Source organism: Siphateles boraxobius, unplaced genomic scaffold (genome assembly GCF_051911475.1).
Source record: "Siphateles boraxobius isolate OS27281-9 unplaced genomic scaffold, OSU_SipBor_1 234, whole genome shotgun sequence".
Lineage (NCBI taxonomy): Eukaryota > Metazoa > Chordata > Actinopteri > Cypriniformes > Leuciscidae > Siphateles > Siphateles boraxobius.
In genome coordinates, this window is record NW_027508849.1 from 124783 (window position 1) to 142500 (window position 17718).

A 17718-nucleotide genomic window follows, 5' to 3' on the forward strand; every position below is an offset into this window, starting at 1 on the left:
TTCCCTGTTCTGGAGGGAGTTTTGTCGCCTTATTGGAGCGTCGGCTAGTCTCTCCTCCGGCTTTCACTCACAGACCAATGGCCAAGCCGAACGAGCAAACCAGATAATCGGTCGCATTCTCCGTAGCCTCGCCTTCCGCAATCCGGCTTCCTGGTCAGAACAGCTCCCCTGGGCGGAGTACGCACTTAATTCCGCTCCGTCTTCTGCCACGGGTCTATCCCCTTTTCAGTGTTGTCTCTGCTACCAGCCTCCGCTTTTTTCGTCACAAGATACAGACTCTAAGATGCCGTCCGTACAAGCCTTCATTCAACGTGCTAAGCGTACTTGGAGAGGGGTCAGGTCCGCTCTATTGAAGTCTCGTGCTCACACCCGGCGGGCCGCTAATAGACGTCGTGTCAAAAGCCCCCGTTATTCCGTTGGGCAGAGGGTTTGGCTTTCCACCCTTAATCTTCCTCTCCAATCCTCTTCGCGTAAACTGGCCCCTAAATTCATCGGGCCTTTCCGCGTCCTTAAGATACTCAGTCCTGTCTCAGTCAGACTCAAATTGTCTGCCAATCTTCGACGCGTTCACCCGGTTTTTCACGTGTCATGTATTAAACCCGTTACTCGTGTTCCTCCCCGTCCTGTCACTACCCCTATCCGCGTTGAAGGCGCTCCCATCTACAGGGTTCGCAAACTTCTTGACGTGCACCCCCGGGGTCGGGGTCATCAGTTTCTGGTTGATTGGGAAGGATACGGTCCTGAGGAGAGAAGTTGGATTCCCTCCCGGGACGTCGTGGACCACTCGTTGATCGATGACTTCTACCGCTCCCGCCAGTCCTCCTCCTCCGTTGCGCCAGGAGGCGCTCCTTGAGGGGGGGGTACTGTCTTGATCCCGGTATCCTCCTCTTACACTCTACCACCCTCTCCTGGTCACACTCTTTATTACATCCATTTACACACACACATTCCCATTCATTATCTCTGCCGCTCTCAGCTGTCTCTCATCACCTCATCACTCTCCCTCTTCTCCTCCACAGCTGGTTCCCACTTTCTCTGATTAGACTCTCTATTTCTAGTCTTCCCTGTCTTTTGTTCTTTGTCAGATTATTGCCATATGTTACGTACCTGTGTGCCTGCTGAACCAAGCCCTGTCGTGTCGTGTCCCGTCTGGTGCGTGCCTCAATCTGTCTACCGTATTACCTCGTCTCTGCTTTGTTACTTCTTCAGCTAACGTGAGTGGTCAAGGATTGGCGTTCCCGTGCTCTCTACGGACCCAGCCTGTCTCATCCTCCGGGGATTTCCCGTTGCCGGTCCTGACCGTACATTTCTGTTCTATTACTGAAAGACTTTCCGTTTTCCTTTGGATGAGACTTTCTTCAGTTGGATTTATTCGCCTTATGTGCCACCTGTGTTATTTTGCCTGAACTATTAAACTTTGTCTAACTGCCCTTTGCTTTTGGGTCCTCTCTCCTACACGTGACACTCTGATATACTCTATACTCTGATATGCCCTATAGTCTGATATACTCTATACTCTGATATACTCTATAGTCTGATATACTCTATAGCTAAACTCCAATTCTTATGAACATATTTGACTGATGATGATGATGATGGAAAGAATCTGTGGTTCCCTTTCAGGAACGTCGAGCTGCGTGAAACGCTGCGGGAACGCCTCTAGCGTTGTGCGTCATGAAGCACGTATGGAATCAGCCCAATGGCGAGACGGAACGTCACGAGTGACGCCATCGACCAGGAAACTATAAAGCAAACCCCTGAACACAATGGCGACAGCTTCTGTTGTCTTCAGCAAGCGCTCTGTGTGTCAATCTGTCCCTGTGTTTTTGTCTGTTGTTAGTGATTGCTAGGCAGGAGTTTTTCACTTAAAAAAAATATATATATATATATTCACATATATCAGTATGACGAGCGAGCAGCAATACAGAAAGTGTGTTCCCCCCTGTACTCGTTTCCTCATGGGTGGGGATACACACGATCTGTGTGTTGTTTGTTTGGGAGTGAAGCATGCCCAGTCAGCTCTCGAGGGGGGTGATTGTGAGCATTGCGAGCGTTTTCCATTAAGAACGCTCCGCTCCCGCCGATCACTCTTCGAGGAGAGTGGTTCGGTTCGCGCTCCCCACGGCTCGGGTCCCGCTTCTGTCGAGGCAGAGCGGCGGCGCCTGTCGTGGGGATCGCAAATGGATCTGTCAGCGGGGTTTGAGACGGGCTCTGCCTTATCTCAGCCTTTACCTGCCAGTTCCAGTGCCTCAGTTCCGGGTGTGGAAGCACGCATTGCGGTTTCTTCCCCCCAGGCTGAGGCACCAATACTGCAGCTATCCAGTTCTGAGGAGCTGGATGTTGTCAGTATTGAGACAGGGGATGTTGAGGACTCGTCACCTCATTCCCCTGAACATGAGGAGCTTTTGGAGGTGCTCACTTGTGCTGTATCAAAACTAAGCATTGAGTGGCCAGCTGTTAGGCAGGAATATGTTTCTAAAAGCAAGCTTGACGAACGATTTTTGCCTTCCCGCTTTCAGCCTCCACGGCGGTGCCTTCCGTTTCTTCCCGATCTCCACACCGAGGTGTCGAGGTCGTGGAAGAGACCCGCCTCTTATCGTGTTTAGCCCCCAGACTTCCACATATTCTAATATATCGGGGGCTAAGTTATATGGTTATGGGGCGATGCCCAAGGCGGAGGAGACTCTAGCTAGCCATCTTTCTGCTGAGTCTTCCTCGTCTCTTAAGAAACCAGCTTTACCCACCAAGCTTCTCAGAAATACTTCGGCTCTGGTGGGTAAGGCTTATTCGGCGGCCGGTCAGGCTTTGGCGTGTCTGCACACGATGTCAATATTGCAGTCATACCAAGCCGATCTTTTAAAAGATATGAGTGAGAGTGAGGAGGTCAGCACTGACGTGGTTCGAGAACTGCGTCAGGCTGCAGATTTATCTCTGCGTGCCACCAGGGAATCGGCTAAACTAATCGGCCGTTCTATGGCAGCCCTGGTGGCCGCAGAGAGACACTTGTGGCTTAATCTGTCTGATATGAAGGATGAAGAGAAAGCTTTTCTTTTGGATGCTCCACTTTCTCCATCTGGTTTATTCGGTGACGCGGTAAACACGGTCATAGATAAATTTCAGGAAGAAAAGAAACAAGCTGCAGCTTTTCAAAAATTCCTCCCACTTAAAGTTCATGTCCCAGGGTCTGCTGGGCGAGGGCAGACCAAGCCGTCGACTAGCTCCTCACATAGGGCGCAACAAAGGCAGAGTGTCGCGTCTCGTGGCCCCCCTTCTAAACAGTGGGAACAGACGCGATAGTCTCAGGCGAAGCCTTCTAGTGGTAAGACTGATCTGAGGACAGTCATTATGGCTAGGAAGGCTTTGTCTAAGAAGTCCTGACACCACTGGTGTCAGGATGCTGAGGGTGGTCCCCACCGTGAGAGGGAGGTGTTCTCCGCTTCAGACGGTGCCCGTTCTCTCACGGTGCCCTCAGGGGTCCCTTCTGCCAACCCCGCCTTCGTGTCGGGGCGCAGACGGGCCCAGCGAGCGCTTTCCCGAGGGACGCTCGCCCCCTCTGAGGAGGGGTTTAGAGCAGTCGGACCAGTCGTCCCCTGGCGGTGCGCCTATTAAATCGTGCTGTAGCCAAGCTCAAATTCAAGATGCGTACGCTAAAGCAAATCGTGTCACAAATCAGGTCCGAGGACGCCTTTCCCCCGATTGCTCTGCTCCCAGGAGTTCTGGAGAGGGTTCGCCGGGACGGGGTCAGTCTATTATTGGTAGCCCCGTTTTGGCCGGCCCGAGTATGGTTCACGGACCTAGTGTCTCTTCTAGACGGCTCTCCTCTGGAGATTCCGATCAGGAGGGACCTTCTCTCTCAGGCGAGCGGGTTGATACTTCACCCCCGCCCAGAGTTGTGGAAGCTATGGGCTTGGCCTCTGAGGGGGCCCAGCTCGTAGGGGCTGGTCTCTCAACCGAGGTTGTTGAGACCATCCTTCATTCCAGAGCTCCTTCCACGAGGAGGTTATATGCCTTGAAGTGGAGGCTCTTCACTTCTTGGTGTGGAGAACACCAGTTGGACCCAGTTAACTGCCCAGTGGGTGCAGTGCTGGAGTTCCTTCAGGAGCGTTTCTCCTCAGGGCTATCCCCCTCCACACTAAAGGTGTATGTGGCGGCACTTGCTGCTTACCATGTCCCTTTCAGTGGAGACTCTCTGGGGAGACACCCATTTATAACTCGCTTTCTTCGTGGTACTTTGAGGCTGAGGCCTGTAGTCCGCACGAGGGTGCCAGCATGGGACTTAGCTATCGCCCTAGAAGGTCTTTCCCTAGCTCCCTTTGAGCCTATTGAAGAAGTTGCTGATAAGTTTATTACTTTGAAGACTATTTTTCTCCTTGCCATTTCTTCTCTTAAGAGAATCGGAGATATTCAGGCTCTCTCGGTTGCTCCTTCGTGTTTGGAGTTTTCACCTGGGATGGTGAAGGCTTTTCTCCACCCCAGGCCAGGTTATGTCCCTAAGGTTCCTACCAATGTGGCCAGACCTATAGTTCTGCAGGCCTTCTGTCCTCCTCCTTTTACATCATCTGATCAGGAAAAACTTAATCTGCTCTGCCCTGTTCGGGCTTTAGATGCTTACGTCACAGAGCTGCCCTGTGGAGAAAATCAGAACAGCTGTTCGTTTGTTTTGGACCACCTAAGAAGGGGTCCCCAGTGTCTAAGCAGAGGATGAGCAAGTGGGTGGTTGAGGCCATCTCACTTGCCTATGAGTCGGTTGGTCAGCCTTCACCTTTGGCTGTCCGAGCTCACTCTACCAGGAGTATGGCGGCTTCCACAGCCTTATTGTCAGGAGTCTCCCTCCAGGACGTTTGTGATGCGGCAGGCTGGTCCTCACCGCATACTTTCGTCAGGTTTTATGACCTAGACCTCAGCTCCACCCCTGGGGCGCAGGTGCTTTCGGCTGAATTTAATCTTTGATTCACACAGTCGGTCACTTGCTCTTATGGCGACAAGGGTATTAGCGTTCCCGCAGCGTTTCACCCAGCTCGACGTTCCTGAAAGGGATGTACGTATGTAACCCTAGTTCCCTGAAGGAACGAGACACTGCGTGTCGTTGCCATACTGCCGGCATTCCCTTGATCGACTTGCTTCAGACTTTTTCCAGAAGCTGTCGCCATTGTGTTCAGGGGTGTGCTTTATAGTTTCCTGGTCGATGTCGTCACTCGTGACGTTCCGTCTCGCCATTGGGCTGATTCCATACGTGCTTCATGGCGCACAACGCTAGAGGCGTTCCCGCAGCGTTTCACGCAGCGTCTCGTTGGGTTACATACGTAACCCGGGACGTTTATCATAATCTGCTGATATAAGAGACTGGTCAATATCTACCAATACTGTCTTAGTAAAATTATATTTAAATGCTTATTTTTATGATCAAAGAAACATATAAAAATTAAAACATATAATGCAATGATGATTGAGATGGAAAAATAAACCTGTCAGCCTTTCGATGTTGGCCGTGGATTCAGGGAACCATCATTAGCTGTTTTGCACGCACTCCAAACGCAGTCTTAAATTCAAATGCTTTATTTTCCGAACATTTCTAAATTAAGTTCCTATTTTCAAGAAACGAAAAAAATCAACTTTAACAAAGTGATAAAAAAAACTGAGTAACCAACATTCCCAAATCCACACATTTGTTCTTTGTTCACTTCCTCCTCCGGCATACGTATACATTCATAACCCGACCGGTGCATGATAATTATCTAAGTACATGAGTACAAGTACATGAAGTAAGAACATAAGTACATGAATACAAATATAAATATGCACATACTATATAATAATAATAATAATAAACAAATACATAACTTATAATAAATAAACTCCAATACAACAGTTATAATAGACAAACGGCTACAACAAAACCTGATTTTTGTAATAAATGATAATCGAGTAAAGCTGCTTCAGTCCAGTTGAAATATTACTAACAATATCAGTTATTCTTACATTTACTTGATCAAATCAGTGATTTGACTTTAACTTGATAAAAGAGTGTAAAGGAAGGTATGAGAGTACTGAGGTTCATCAGTGAAGAGTTGATCATTTAGAGAAGTTCATGTATTGAATATAAAACACTAGCTTTATAGGGTTACGTGTCATTCTGCACTGAATTCTGAGTAGCGACTCGAGGTACAGGACTGTAATAAATAGGGCTGGTTATTCTAGTCATTTTAGTAAGATTAAATATTATTACATCACACTCTCAGAAAGATGTTGTAGTTTTGGGTAACAACAGCTGTCACTGGGCCAGCGCCACACATGTACTTATGTTCACTTCAGGCTATATCTGTAAGATGCTAATATGTAGTGAAGGTGTTACTAAAGGATGTTTTGTGTTTGAGCGTGACTGACCCTGAGCACAGAGACGTCCATGTAGAGATGAGTTACTGAGAACATGACTGAGCTCAAACACCTGAACGACCCAACACTGACTGAGTCACCCCGCGTCATCTATTATCCACAGATGAGCTTGTGTTCCTCTTATCAGATCAAACCTGATTCTCAGCACAGATTCTGTACATCATCATCAGTCAAACATGTTTAGAAGAATCAGGGCGTTACTTTATAGGAAACAGAAACACATCTGACGTCAGGGGGAAAAACTCATCTGAGAAACACATTTCCAATAAAAGTTTGAAAATATCAAATAAAAATCATTTTTACACTTGAGGCCTATATAATCTCACAGCAAACAAATCAGCAGTTTTATATCATTGTAAAACGACACTAGTAACTATGTTTGATGTAACATTGTCGGTTAATTATATCCTGTGATTGGTTGAGACGGGTAGTAATGCTTCGGTCGTCATGGAAACAACGCCTCATGACAGGTTAGAGCAGTGGTGAGTAACTGGTTTATTTCCCAGACTCCTCAGCGCTGCATGTGATATCATCACTGCCCTCTGCTGGTGGATCTGAAATACAGGCAGAGCTTGAATCATGAGGAATACAGATTTCCCTGATCTGGAAAACACTCCACAGCTCCACGTCAGCATCATCACACAAATCAACACGTTATATTTACATATCTATATTTGCAGAAAGTGTCTTTATATCCATTGAACAGAGACTCATTGGTGTGATTGAGTGTGAATGTGCATCAGTGATCGAACAGCAGCAGATCTATCAAAGCTCTAGTGTTCTGGACACTGATTGGTGACATTATTGAGCTGTTCGAACCGCAGCCGGAACTACAGTCACTTTGACCGAGATTAGACAACGGTTCACTCTGAATCCCCGTTCTGTCATACACTCTAAAAAAATAACTCTTGGGTTAGTTTTTCTACCCAAATCCTGGGTTCAGCCTTTTGGGTAAATGTTTGCGTTATTTGTTCAATGTTTGGGTAGTTTTGTGTAATCCAGCTCCTGGGTCAGACGTAACAACCCAGGGGTTGGGTTATTTATCGTAGACTTTTTGTGACCTCTTCAGGAGAGAGCAGTGCAGCTCTGTCAAAAATGTACATGTTTTGTCTCTACAAATTCATTATTGTTCTGTATATGATTTGAATTTGAATTTTATTTCAGGATAGCCCCTTGAGATGTAACATCTAATTTTCAAGGGATCCTGCATCTATATATACATGTACAGACACAAAAGACAACCACACAGCATCCACATAAGAAAAACACAGACACACATACAAAACATCAACTCGCTCACCTGCCCTTGACCCCACAAATAACATAGCACACTTAATAAAGTATATTAACCAAAATCAGCCAAATACATTAAACAACTAATGCATCATTTATCAGTATGCCTTATACAAAATGTAACATGCAGTATAATGTCACATCTCACACAGAAATGTCAAAGAAAAACCAGAAAAGAGAAGATGTATACAACTATATGTTTTCTACATAGATCATTAAATGAAATACCATTGTGGTCCCTAATTAGAAGAACATATAGTTTTAAGAAAAGAAAAAAGTGATGATTTGAATAAACCAATATATACTATAAAGTATATAGTTTCATTTTATGCAAAGCAACATACAGGGTCGTGATGTGAGTCTCCTGAACGAGTGTTGCATCTGTATTTTCACGTGATGGAAACGCCCGATGCCTTGCATTAAATTTGATACATAATACAAGACCGGCACGAGATTCAGCGCTGTTACGCTGGAAACAAGACAACAGAGACAGGTCCATTACACTTCAATTACTTCTAAATGATTCATTTTTACTTCTAATATTAGTTAAACGAGCTTAAATATCCAATATGTATTCAAAACTATCTAAAATATGCTATACTGTAAAATATGATCAAAATAAAGGAATTATCCTGCAAACCAGAGATTGTGTGGTGTATTTTTTTTTTAAGTTTAGAGGATTTAAGTTAACCCGTAAACATTAATTCATGTATGAAGTCAAATAAAATAAATAGTACTTTAGTAAAAATGAATCAACCCAGTATGATGAGTTAAATAAACGTCTCAGGTTACGTATGTAACCCTGGTTCCCTGATAGGGAACGAGACGCTGCGTTTGAGATGCGGTGGGAACGCTCTGCGTGATTACGTCGTGAAGCACGTGTAAAATCAGTCCAATGGAAGCCCGCTACGACATAGGTGACGTCATAGACCAGGAAACTATAAAGCAACCCTGAAATCAGACCGCGATAGCATCTGAAAAACCTTAAGCAAGTCGATCAGGGCATGCAGGAAGTATGGCAGGCAAACGCAGCGTCTCGTTCCCTATCAGGGAACCAGGGTTACATACGTAACCTGAGACGTTCCCTTTCAAGGGAACTCGAGCTGCGTTTGAGACGCGGTGGGAACCCTATACCCACTACGCCATAATGACAAATGCCCGTTCTGTGTGAGGTCCTGCGCACACTAAGAAGCAAGCAACCTCGCCCCAGGAGTGGAGAGGTCAAGGTCATAAAACCTGACAAATGTATGCGGAGAGGACCATCCTGCCGCATTACATACGTCAAGAAGGGAAACTCCCGAAATTAAGGCCATAGAGTCCGCCATACTCCGAGTAGAATGGGCCCGCACAGCCATAGGTGAAGGCTGTCCGGCCGCTTCATAAGCCAATGAAATAGCCTCGACTATCCATTTACTCATAACCTGCTTAGATGCAGGGAATCCTCTCTTGAGTGACCCAAAACAAACAAATAGTTGCTCAGATTTACGCCACAGGGCAGCTCTGTGAACGTAGGCATCTAAAGCCCGGACTGGACATAACAGGTTAAGCTGTTCCTGGTCAGGGGTATTAAAGGGTGGAGGATAAAAGGCCTGCAGCACTATTGGGCATCCAACATTCAGTGGGACCTTAGGAATATAACCCGGCCTGGGGTAGAGAAATGCTTTCACCATACTAGGTGCAAATTCCAGACATGAAGGAGCAACCGACAGAGCATGTAAATCACCCATTCTCTTGATAGATGAGATAGCAAGGAGAAATAAAGTCTTTAGAGTGAGGAACTTTTCAGAAACCTCCTCAATGGGCTCAAAGGGAGCTAAAGCCAGACCCTCGAGTACAATGGCCAAGTCCCAAGCCGGTGCTCTAGATTGCAGTGCAGGTCTCAACCTCAATGTACCACAGAGAAAGCGAGTAATTAGAGGGTTTCTCCCAATAGAAGTACCCCCCAGAGGGGTGTGGTAGGCAGATATAGCCCGCCATGTAAACCTTTAGGGTGGAAGGAGATAACCTGGCCGAGAAACGGTCTTGCAGAAAATCAAGAACTGAACCAACAGGGCAGTTAACAGGATCTAACTGACGTTCAACACACCACGTGGTGAAAAGTTTCCGTTTTAGCGCATACAGCCTTCTCGTGGAAGGAGCTCTGGATTGAAGAATGGTTTCTACAACATCGGTTGAAAGACCGGTCTCCCTGAGCCTGGCCCCCTCAGAGGCCAGGCCCACAGTTTCCACAACTCCGGCCGAGGGTGAAATATCGTGCCCCCGGCCTGGGACAGGAGGTCCACCCTGATTGGGATCTCCAAGGGGGAGCCGTCCAGAAGAGACACCAAGCCGAGAACCAAACTCGGGTCGGCCAATAAGGGGCTACTAGTAGCAGATGAGCCCCTTCTCGGCGAACCCTCTCCAGAACCCCCGGAAGCAAAGATATCGGGGGAAAGGCGTACAGGTGCAGCCTCGGCCACACCTGCACCATAGCATCCAGACCGAGAGGAGCTGGGTGCGTTAGAGAGAACCACATGGGACAATGGGTTGAATCTGATGATGCGAAAAGGTCTACCTGAGCACGACCGAACTTTTCCCACAGGAACTCCACCACTTCTGGGTGAAGTCTCCACTCCCCGGGCCTCAGCCCCTGTCTCGACAGAATATCTGCTCCCACATTCGCCCCGGAATATATACCGCCTTGAGCGACAGTAACTTCCCCTGGGCCCATAGGAGGATCTGATGGGCCAATTTGCAAAGGTGACGTGACCTCAGACCCCCCTGATGGTTGATATAGGAGACCACCGAAGTGTTGTCTGTGCGGACCAACACGTGATGGCCTCTCAGGTCTGGCAGGAAATATTTGAGTGCTCGAAATACCGCCATCAACTCTAAACGATTTATGTGCCAGGAACATTGATGGTCCTGCCACAGACCTTGCGCCGAGCGGCCACTCATGACCGCCCCCCATCCCGTGAGGGAAGCATCCGTCGAAAGCGTGACGCGTCGACAAGGAGCCCCCAACACTGGGCCCTGGGCGAGGAACCAAGGTTTCTTCCACAAGGCCAAGGCACGAAGGCATAGCCGCGTGACCTTGATCTTGCGGAACGGATTTCCCCTCGGAGAAAACCCCTTGGTCCTGAGCCACCACTGCAGGGGTCTCATGTACAGAAGGCCAAAAGTAATAACGTTGGACGCAGCTGCCATGAGACCCAACAGTCTCTGAAACTGTTTCACAGTGAGTGACTGGCCTAGTTTCACATTCTTTGCGGCTGTGAGAATCGCAGAAATACGAGCAGGAGACAGGCGTGCCTGCATTGTGGTCGAATCCCAAATTACACCTAGAAAAGTGGTCCTCTGAGCAGGGAGGAGCACACTCTTTTTGGTGTTTAGCCGCAACCCCAAACTCTTTATGTGGGACAGAACAGCATCTCGATGCTGAACCGCCACCTGCTCTGACTGAGCTAAAATCAACCAATCGTCTATGTAATTTAATACGCGGATGCCCTGGAGTCTCAACGGAGCCAGAGCTGCATCCACGCATTTTGTAAAAGTGCGGGGAGATAAACCTAGGCCAAATGGAAGAACCCGATATTGGTATGCTTCGCCCCCGAAAGTGAACCTCAGGAACCTCCTGTGATGAGGATGGATAGATACATGGAAGTACGCGTCCTTCAAGTCTATTGTGACAAACCAGTCCTCGGACTGAAGTTGTGATACAATCTGTTTGAGTGTAAGCATTCTGAACTTGAGTTTCTGAACCCTGCTGTTTAACTGGCGCAGGTCTAGAATAGGACGCAGCCCTCCATCCTTCTTTGGAACAATGAAGTAACGGCTGTAAAACCCTGACTCTCTGCTGGGAGGAGAAACCCTTTCTATAGCTCCCTTTCGAAGAAGTGTCAGTACTTCTTGCTCCATTACCAGAGCCAGCTGTGAGTCCACCACCGTGGGGAGGACTCCTTGAAATCTGGGCGGACGAGAACCGAACTGAATTCTGTAACCCTTTTCTATTATGTGCAGGACCCATAGAGAAATATTTGGCAGAAGTTTCCACGCTGCCAGAAATTCCGATAAGGGAACCAGTCTCTCGAGACTGGCCTCTGGATTTGATTGAACAATCGTTTCGGCGCCCTGAAGCGGCGAACCGGCAGGGAACAACCGAACTGACCGTTCTACAACCCTCCTCAGAGGATTGCACGGGGACGCTGACACCTCGGTGCCCTGAAGTGGCAAACCGGCAGGGAACAACCGAAGTGGCAGCGCTGCGGCTCTCCTCGGAGAGTCGCCCCCCGGAGGGTGCCAAGGAGGGACGGTTCCTCGGAACCGTTCCTCCCTGGAGGGGACCACCCTCAGAAGCCTGATAGCCTTGGCGTCAGGACTTCTTCTTAGCCCAAGCTCTCCTAGAGATAACAGTCCTCAGATCTTGTCTACCCCTAACAGGTCTGGGCTGCGAGCGCCACTCAGGAACCGTAGATTGAGGAGGTGCCCGAGCGGCGACGCTCTGTTTTTGTTGAACTCTGTGAGCGGAGCTCGTAGACGGATGAGGCTGCTCAGACTTTATACTACGAGCAGCCTCGGGGACAATAGACCGGCGAGGAAGAAATCTCTGAAACGCAGCCGCTTGTTTCTTATTTTCTTGAAACCTATCGACGACACAATTTATAGCATCGCCGAACAGACTTGTAGGTGACAGCGGTGCGTCCAGAAGAATAGATCTATCTTTATCTTTTATTTCTGATAAATTTAACCATAAATGGCGTTCCGTGGCCACCAAGGCTGCCATAGAGCGGCCAACAGACTTGACCGTCTCCTTGGTGGCTCGGAGAGATAAATCTGTCGTGCGACGCAATTCTCGAATTGCGTCAGCACTAACTTCCTCACTATCGTCTATGTCCTTCAGCAGGTCAGCCTGGTACGCTTGGAGAATCGACATAGGGTGCAAACATGCTGCGGCCTGACCTGCTGCGGAATACGCTTTACCCACCAACAAAGATGTATTTTTTAATGGTTTGGTGGGTAACGTCGGGGCTTTCAGAGAAGAAGAAGACTCAGGGGAGAGATAGCTCGCTAGTGTGTCTTCAGCACGAGGCATAGTCAAATAACCATAATGATCAATCCCTTGAACTTTACTATAATTCTTAGTTTGTGGGTTATGCACTCTGAAAGACGCCGGTTTAATCCACGATCTCGAAACCTCGGCGTGGAGATCGGGAAAAAACTGGAGTTCCCGACGAGGAGGTCGTGATCTAGATGGTAAATAACGTTCATCTAAAAGACTCTTTCTAGATTCAACATCGAAATCATCGGCTGGCCACTCAATATTTAATTTAGTAACAGCACGAGATAAAATCTCCATAAGCTCCTCATCAGCAGGGGTATGAGCTGGCGAACACTCAATATCCCCCATACTACCGACATCCAGATCCTCAGAACTGGATAGCCATAATATTGGTGCCTCAGCCTGGGAAGGAGAAGCCGCAGAGCGGGCTCCTTCCTGGGCAAAGACACCGAATCCAGTAGGTAAGGGCTGAGAAAGGGCGGGGCCCGTCTCAAACCCCGCTACTAGATCCATCTGCGAACCCCAAGATGAAATTCGACGCTGTGCCTCGGCAGCAGCGGGACCCGCACCTCGGGGAGCGCGAACCGAACCGTCCTCCTCAAAGAACGCTCGGCGAGAGCGGAGAGTTTTCATAGACAAACTCAAGCAATGCTCACAGTCAGCCCCCTCGAGGACTGACTGGGCATGCTCCACTCCCAAACAAGCAATACACATAGGATGTGTGTCCCCACCCGTGATATAACGAGGGCAGGGCACAACACAAGGTTTATAACTTTGCTTGCTCGCCATAGTGATATATATATATATATATATATAAGGGGCTTGACAGACAACAATAAATAGACAAGGACAGATATACAGAGAGCGCTTGCTGAAGGTGCAGATGCTATCGCGGCCTGATTTCAGGGTTGCTTTATAGTTTCCTGGTCTATGACGTCACCTATGTCGTAGCGGGCTTCCATTGGACTGATTTTACACGTGCTTCACGACGTAATCACGCAGAGCGTTCCCACCGCGTCTCAAACGCAGCTCGAGTTCCCTTGAAAGGGAACAACCCATTTTTCTGGGTAAAACTAACCCAGCATGTGTTCTGTCCTACATTTACCCCGCCCATGGGTTGAAAACAACCCAAATTAGGTCGTTTTTAATCCAGTGTTTTTTAGATTGTGTTATGCACTGAATTCAGTGAAGAACTTACTTCCGATCACGGATGAAGTGAGTCCTGTAGCTCTCAGGTGTGTATATATTTACATCGGCCATGTTGACATCATATTTTATCATTTCCTGCATAAACACACAACAATTCATATTAATCTGCTGAGGATATAAAGTTAACTAATACAAACACAATTAAATATGTCTACAAGTAAAAGAGTTTACAGCACATGTACATTGAAGGCTTTTGCTGAGAGCCTTTTCTCCCGAGGCAGGACCTGAGAAACAGATTAAAGTGACATTTTAATATCCAATCTTTATTTGATCAGACTCATTACAGGTTAACACATGAATTAAAGAAATAACAGGCCAGGCAAAACAACTAGGTGCATTTATGCTCTACATTAACACACATCTATAAGAAGAAGCTTTTAGTTGGATTATTTACAGTGTGATGTAGTTTAAATACCTTTACACTGGTGAAGATCTGGTCTTGTCCGGTTAATGATCTTCATCCACAGATGAAATGATGGGATGATCTCGAGACTCGTGTGTGTTTTGGTTCAGGTTGGTGAGATTAATCACTAACAGTGAGTATTAAAGCCATTCATAACATTATAAATCTATTGTTTGCCTACAGCTGCTTAAAGTCCATCGTTCAGTTTGTTTACTGGTGAACTGGCGAGATGTGAGGAACTGAATAAGGACAGTGTGACATCAGTATGGGTGTCACAAAGAACACAATCTGAAGTTCAGAGGTCATATAACTGGATCACGAGGTCAACCTAGAGAGAGAGAGAGAGAGAGAGAGAGAAAGGCCCACCTCACACTGACGGGAACAGTATGGATCTTTACAGGTTCTGGCTTGTGGGAAATCTGTTGCGTTTGCACTTTTACCGGAGTAAATATTTGCCTGTCTCTGGTCAACGTTCATTCTGCCTCCAGCTCTTCAAACAGCAGCGGGAAGATCCGGTGAATCCAGCAGAACGGGCCAGAACTCAACAACAGACTCACAAGCTTCTCAACACAACACAAGTTCAGAACGCATCACTAGTGCACTTACTGTAAAGAGCGTGCAGTGTACAATTTTAATCCAATTTAATGTAAAATGCATGTCAGTTTTAACAATCGTTCTAATTCCATGAAAATAGCCAGTCCATCCTACAACTATAACGATAACAACACAGACGAACAATATTGTTGGAATCACTTTCAGAATTATTTTTCTTCCAGCTGAAGAACAAAAAAAACATTAACAGCCAATCAGAATCGACCCGAGTTTAAAAAGCGTGTACATTTTAAGCAGGAGACGACAAATTCGCACGCGCTTATAATAAACAAAAGTAATATAGTTATCGTTGTTGTGAAAGGTAGCCTACTTAAGTATTAGTTCATTATTACAAACATAAGGAGCGTCTCAATTCACGTACTTATGCACTATTCTATGACTTTTTTAGTATAGATAGTGCGAGTAGTAGCGTGTTTACAATGAAAATTCCACATAGAAATAGTACACTTTAAATACCAGATGATGCACTTAATTAACGGCAAAAACGAAGTGTGTAATGTTGGACAGTTCATGCACTCGACAGTCGCTAGCGGGGGGTGGGGGGTATCAGACAGTGAAGGACAAAATAACCTCATTAATTTCCTTCACTACACGAATGAGTACATTGTGAATAAGTGCATACTTTGGGTCACTCTGTACCACTCTATACCAAACTATATGCTATTTTTTATACTGTTATCGGTGTTCATATTTAAAATCCAAAAAGAAAAAGTGCACTTCAAACACCTGGATGGATGGTGCGCTTAATTAAACCCAAAAACGTCACTTCATCCACTCAACTGTAGTTGCGAGGGGGCGGGGCTAACAGACTGAACAGATGTTAAATGACAAAATAATAACCTTATCAAATTCATACACTACATGTCTACACAGTTGATATAGTCTCTAGTACGTAATTTGGGACACAATCCAGCCTCTACCAGTTGAGATCGTCCAATCAGAGGCTGTCAGCTTCAAAACAATCTGTCAATCTGACACACGCCTGAGGACAGTTAAAACACACATCTGTCTCATCTTTATTGCGTTACAAGATGGATTAGATGAACAGTTTCCAAGAAAACCTCTGCATGTTGGAGCTCCTTCCTCTTTCCTGATGAGTTTTTCTGGGAATCCTCGGCATGCCACAGCAGCTCTGTTTACCCGAAACACACTGATTAACCTCCTTCAAACGGCAAAGTCGCTTAACTAAATATATAAAATAATGAAAAATGTATAATAATATCAGTTCTCGCACTTTAGATGACTTTTTCGTCGATAAAAGAACTAATCTAATCTAGCGCTCCATTCGTCACATCGCCTCAGAGACCGAGAGCTCCCGCGCATTCTCGGCGCATGCGCAGTAGACGTCTGGGGTCGCGCGCTGGGTCACGAGCACCAGAGACGCACGAGCACGCGCAGCAGCAGCGGAGCTCAGCGATCATTCAGCAGGATTAACACTGAATCATGAGCGTGGGAAAACTGGTAAGATTGCGATGATAACACTTTCTCTCTGCGGTAATAATGCGCTTTGACTCGAGTCGAGCTGAGAGCCGAGCAAAGGCAGAAGTGTCGCAGATGTTAGTTGATGAGTTTTGTAATAAATCTTGGGTTTGTTCTGTGTGGGTCGCTTTGCAGGTCAGATTTCGCAAGCTGGTGTGTAAATACAAACTATTGAACTATCCAGTGTGTTCACTTTCCAGAACAACAATTCATACACAATACAAGTCATGCCAAAACCTGTTTTAATATAAATTACTAAGCATGTCATCACAGAAATCACTGTCATTATTAATGCATCTTATTAATGTCTATTCATATTCTTCTGTAAATTCCGTATTCATTCAAGTTATATAAAAGTATATGAAATTCAGATTAGATTAAACTCTGTATTATTATTGTCATTATTCAGAGGCAGTAAAACAGCAAATAATATGTAAATATGTTTAAATGAGGTACGCAGGATTTTTCAGAATACACAACGTCCATTTGTTTTCTCTTGAGAACGTTATAGGGAAACATTCCATTGTATCATTTTGCAAACATTATGGAACGTTGCTTTTGAATGTTCTCTGAACGTTCTGAAACAAGTAGCCTTACATTTTAAAAACGCCTAACGAACTAAAACGTTTCATGAATGATGTATAATAATGTTTTTGTGCTAATGTTTTGAGATCATTAGATAATATTGAACTAGCGTTCTATTAACGTTACTGTAAGAACGTTCTATGGGTCAGTAAGTGTTTGATGATGTCATTATCAAGGTCAGATTGTTGAAGTGTGTCAGTGATGATCAGATGAAGAAACAGCTCTCGTCCGGTCCTGACACACACTTAACCCCGTACACACACTTAACCCTGAACACACACTTAACCCTGAACACACACTTAACCCTGAACACACACTTAACCCTGAACACACACTTAACACCGTACACACACTTAACCCTGAACACACACTTAACCCTGAACACACACTTAACCCCGTACACACACTTAACCCTGAACACACACTTAACCCCGTACACACACTTAACCCTGAACACACACTTAACCCCGTACACACACTTAACCCTGAACACACACTTAACCCTGAACACACACTTAACACTGAACACACACTTAACCCCGTACACACACTTAACCCTGAACACACACTTAACCCTGAACACACACTTAACCCTGAACACACACTTAACCCTGAACACACACTTAACCCCGTACACACACTTAACCCTGAACACACACTTAACCCTGAACACACACTTAACCCTGAACACACACTTAACCCTGAA

General features: G+C 46.2%; 1 protein-coding gene and 1 long non-coding RNA gene across 2 annotated transcripts in view; one reads left to right on the forward strand and one right to left on the reverse strand.

Annotated features, from left to right (window-relative positions):
- Window positions 1-7757: 7757 nt before the first annotated feature.
- On the reverse strand, window positions 7758-16264 carry LOC143748446 (uncharacterized). Its single transcript, XR_013206790.1, has 4 exons — window positions 14349-16264; window positions 14110-14157; window positions 13923-14008; window positions 7758-8155 (listed from the first exon to the last, which is right to left on the reverse strand). It is a non-coding gene; the product is annotated as an uncharacterized LOC143748446 (long non-coding RNA).
- An 18-nt stretch (window positions 16265-16282) lies between these two features.
- LOC143748447 (autotaxin-like) overlaps window positions 16283-17718 on the forward strand; it is a 29190-nt gene continuing 27754 nt past the window's right edge. The window contains exon 1 of the mRNA XM_077240488.1: window positions 16283-16409. Within this exon, the coding sequence (XP_077096603.1) occupies window positions 16392-16409 (18 nt within the window). The 5' untranslated portion in view covers window positions 16283-16391. The remainder of the gene's footprint in view (window positions 16410-17718) is intronic.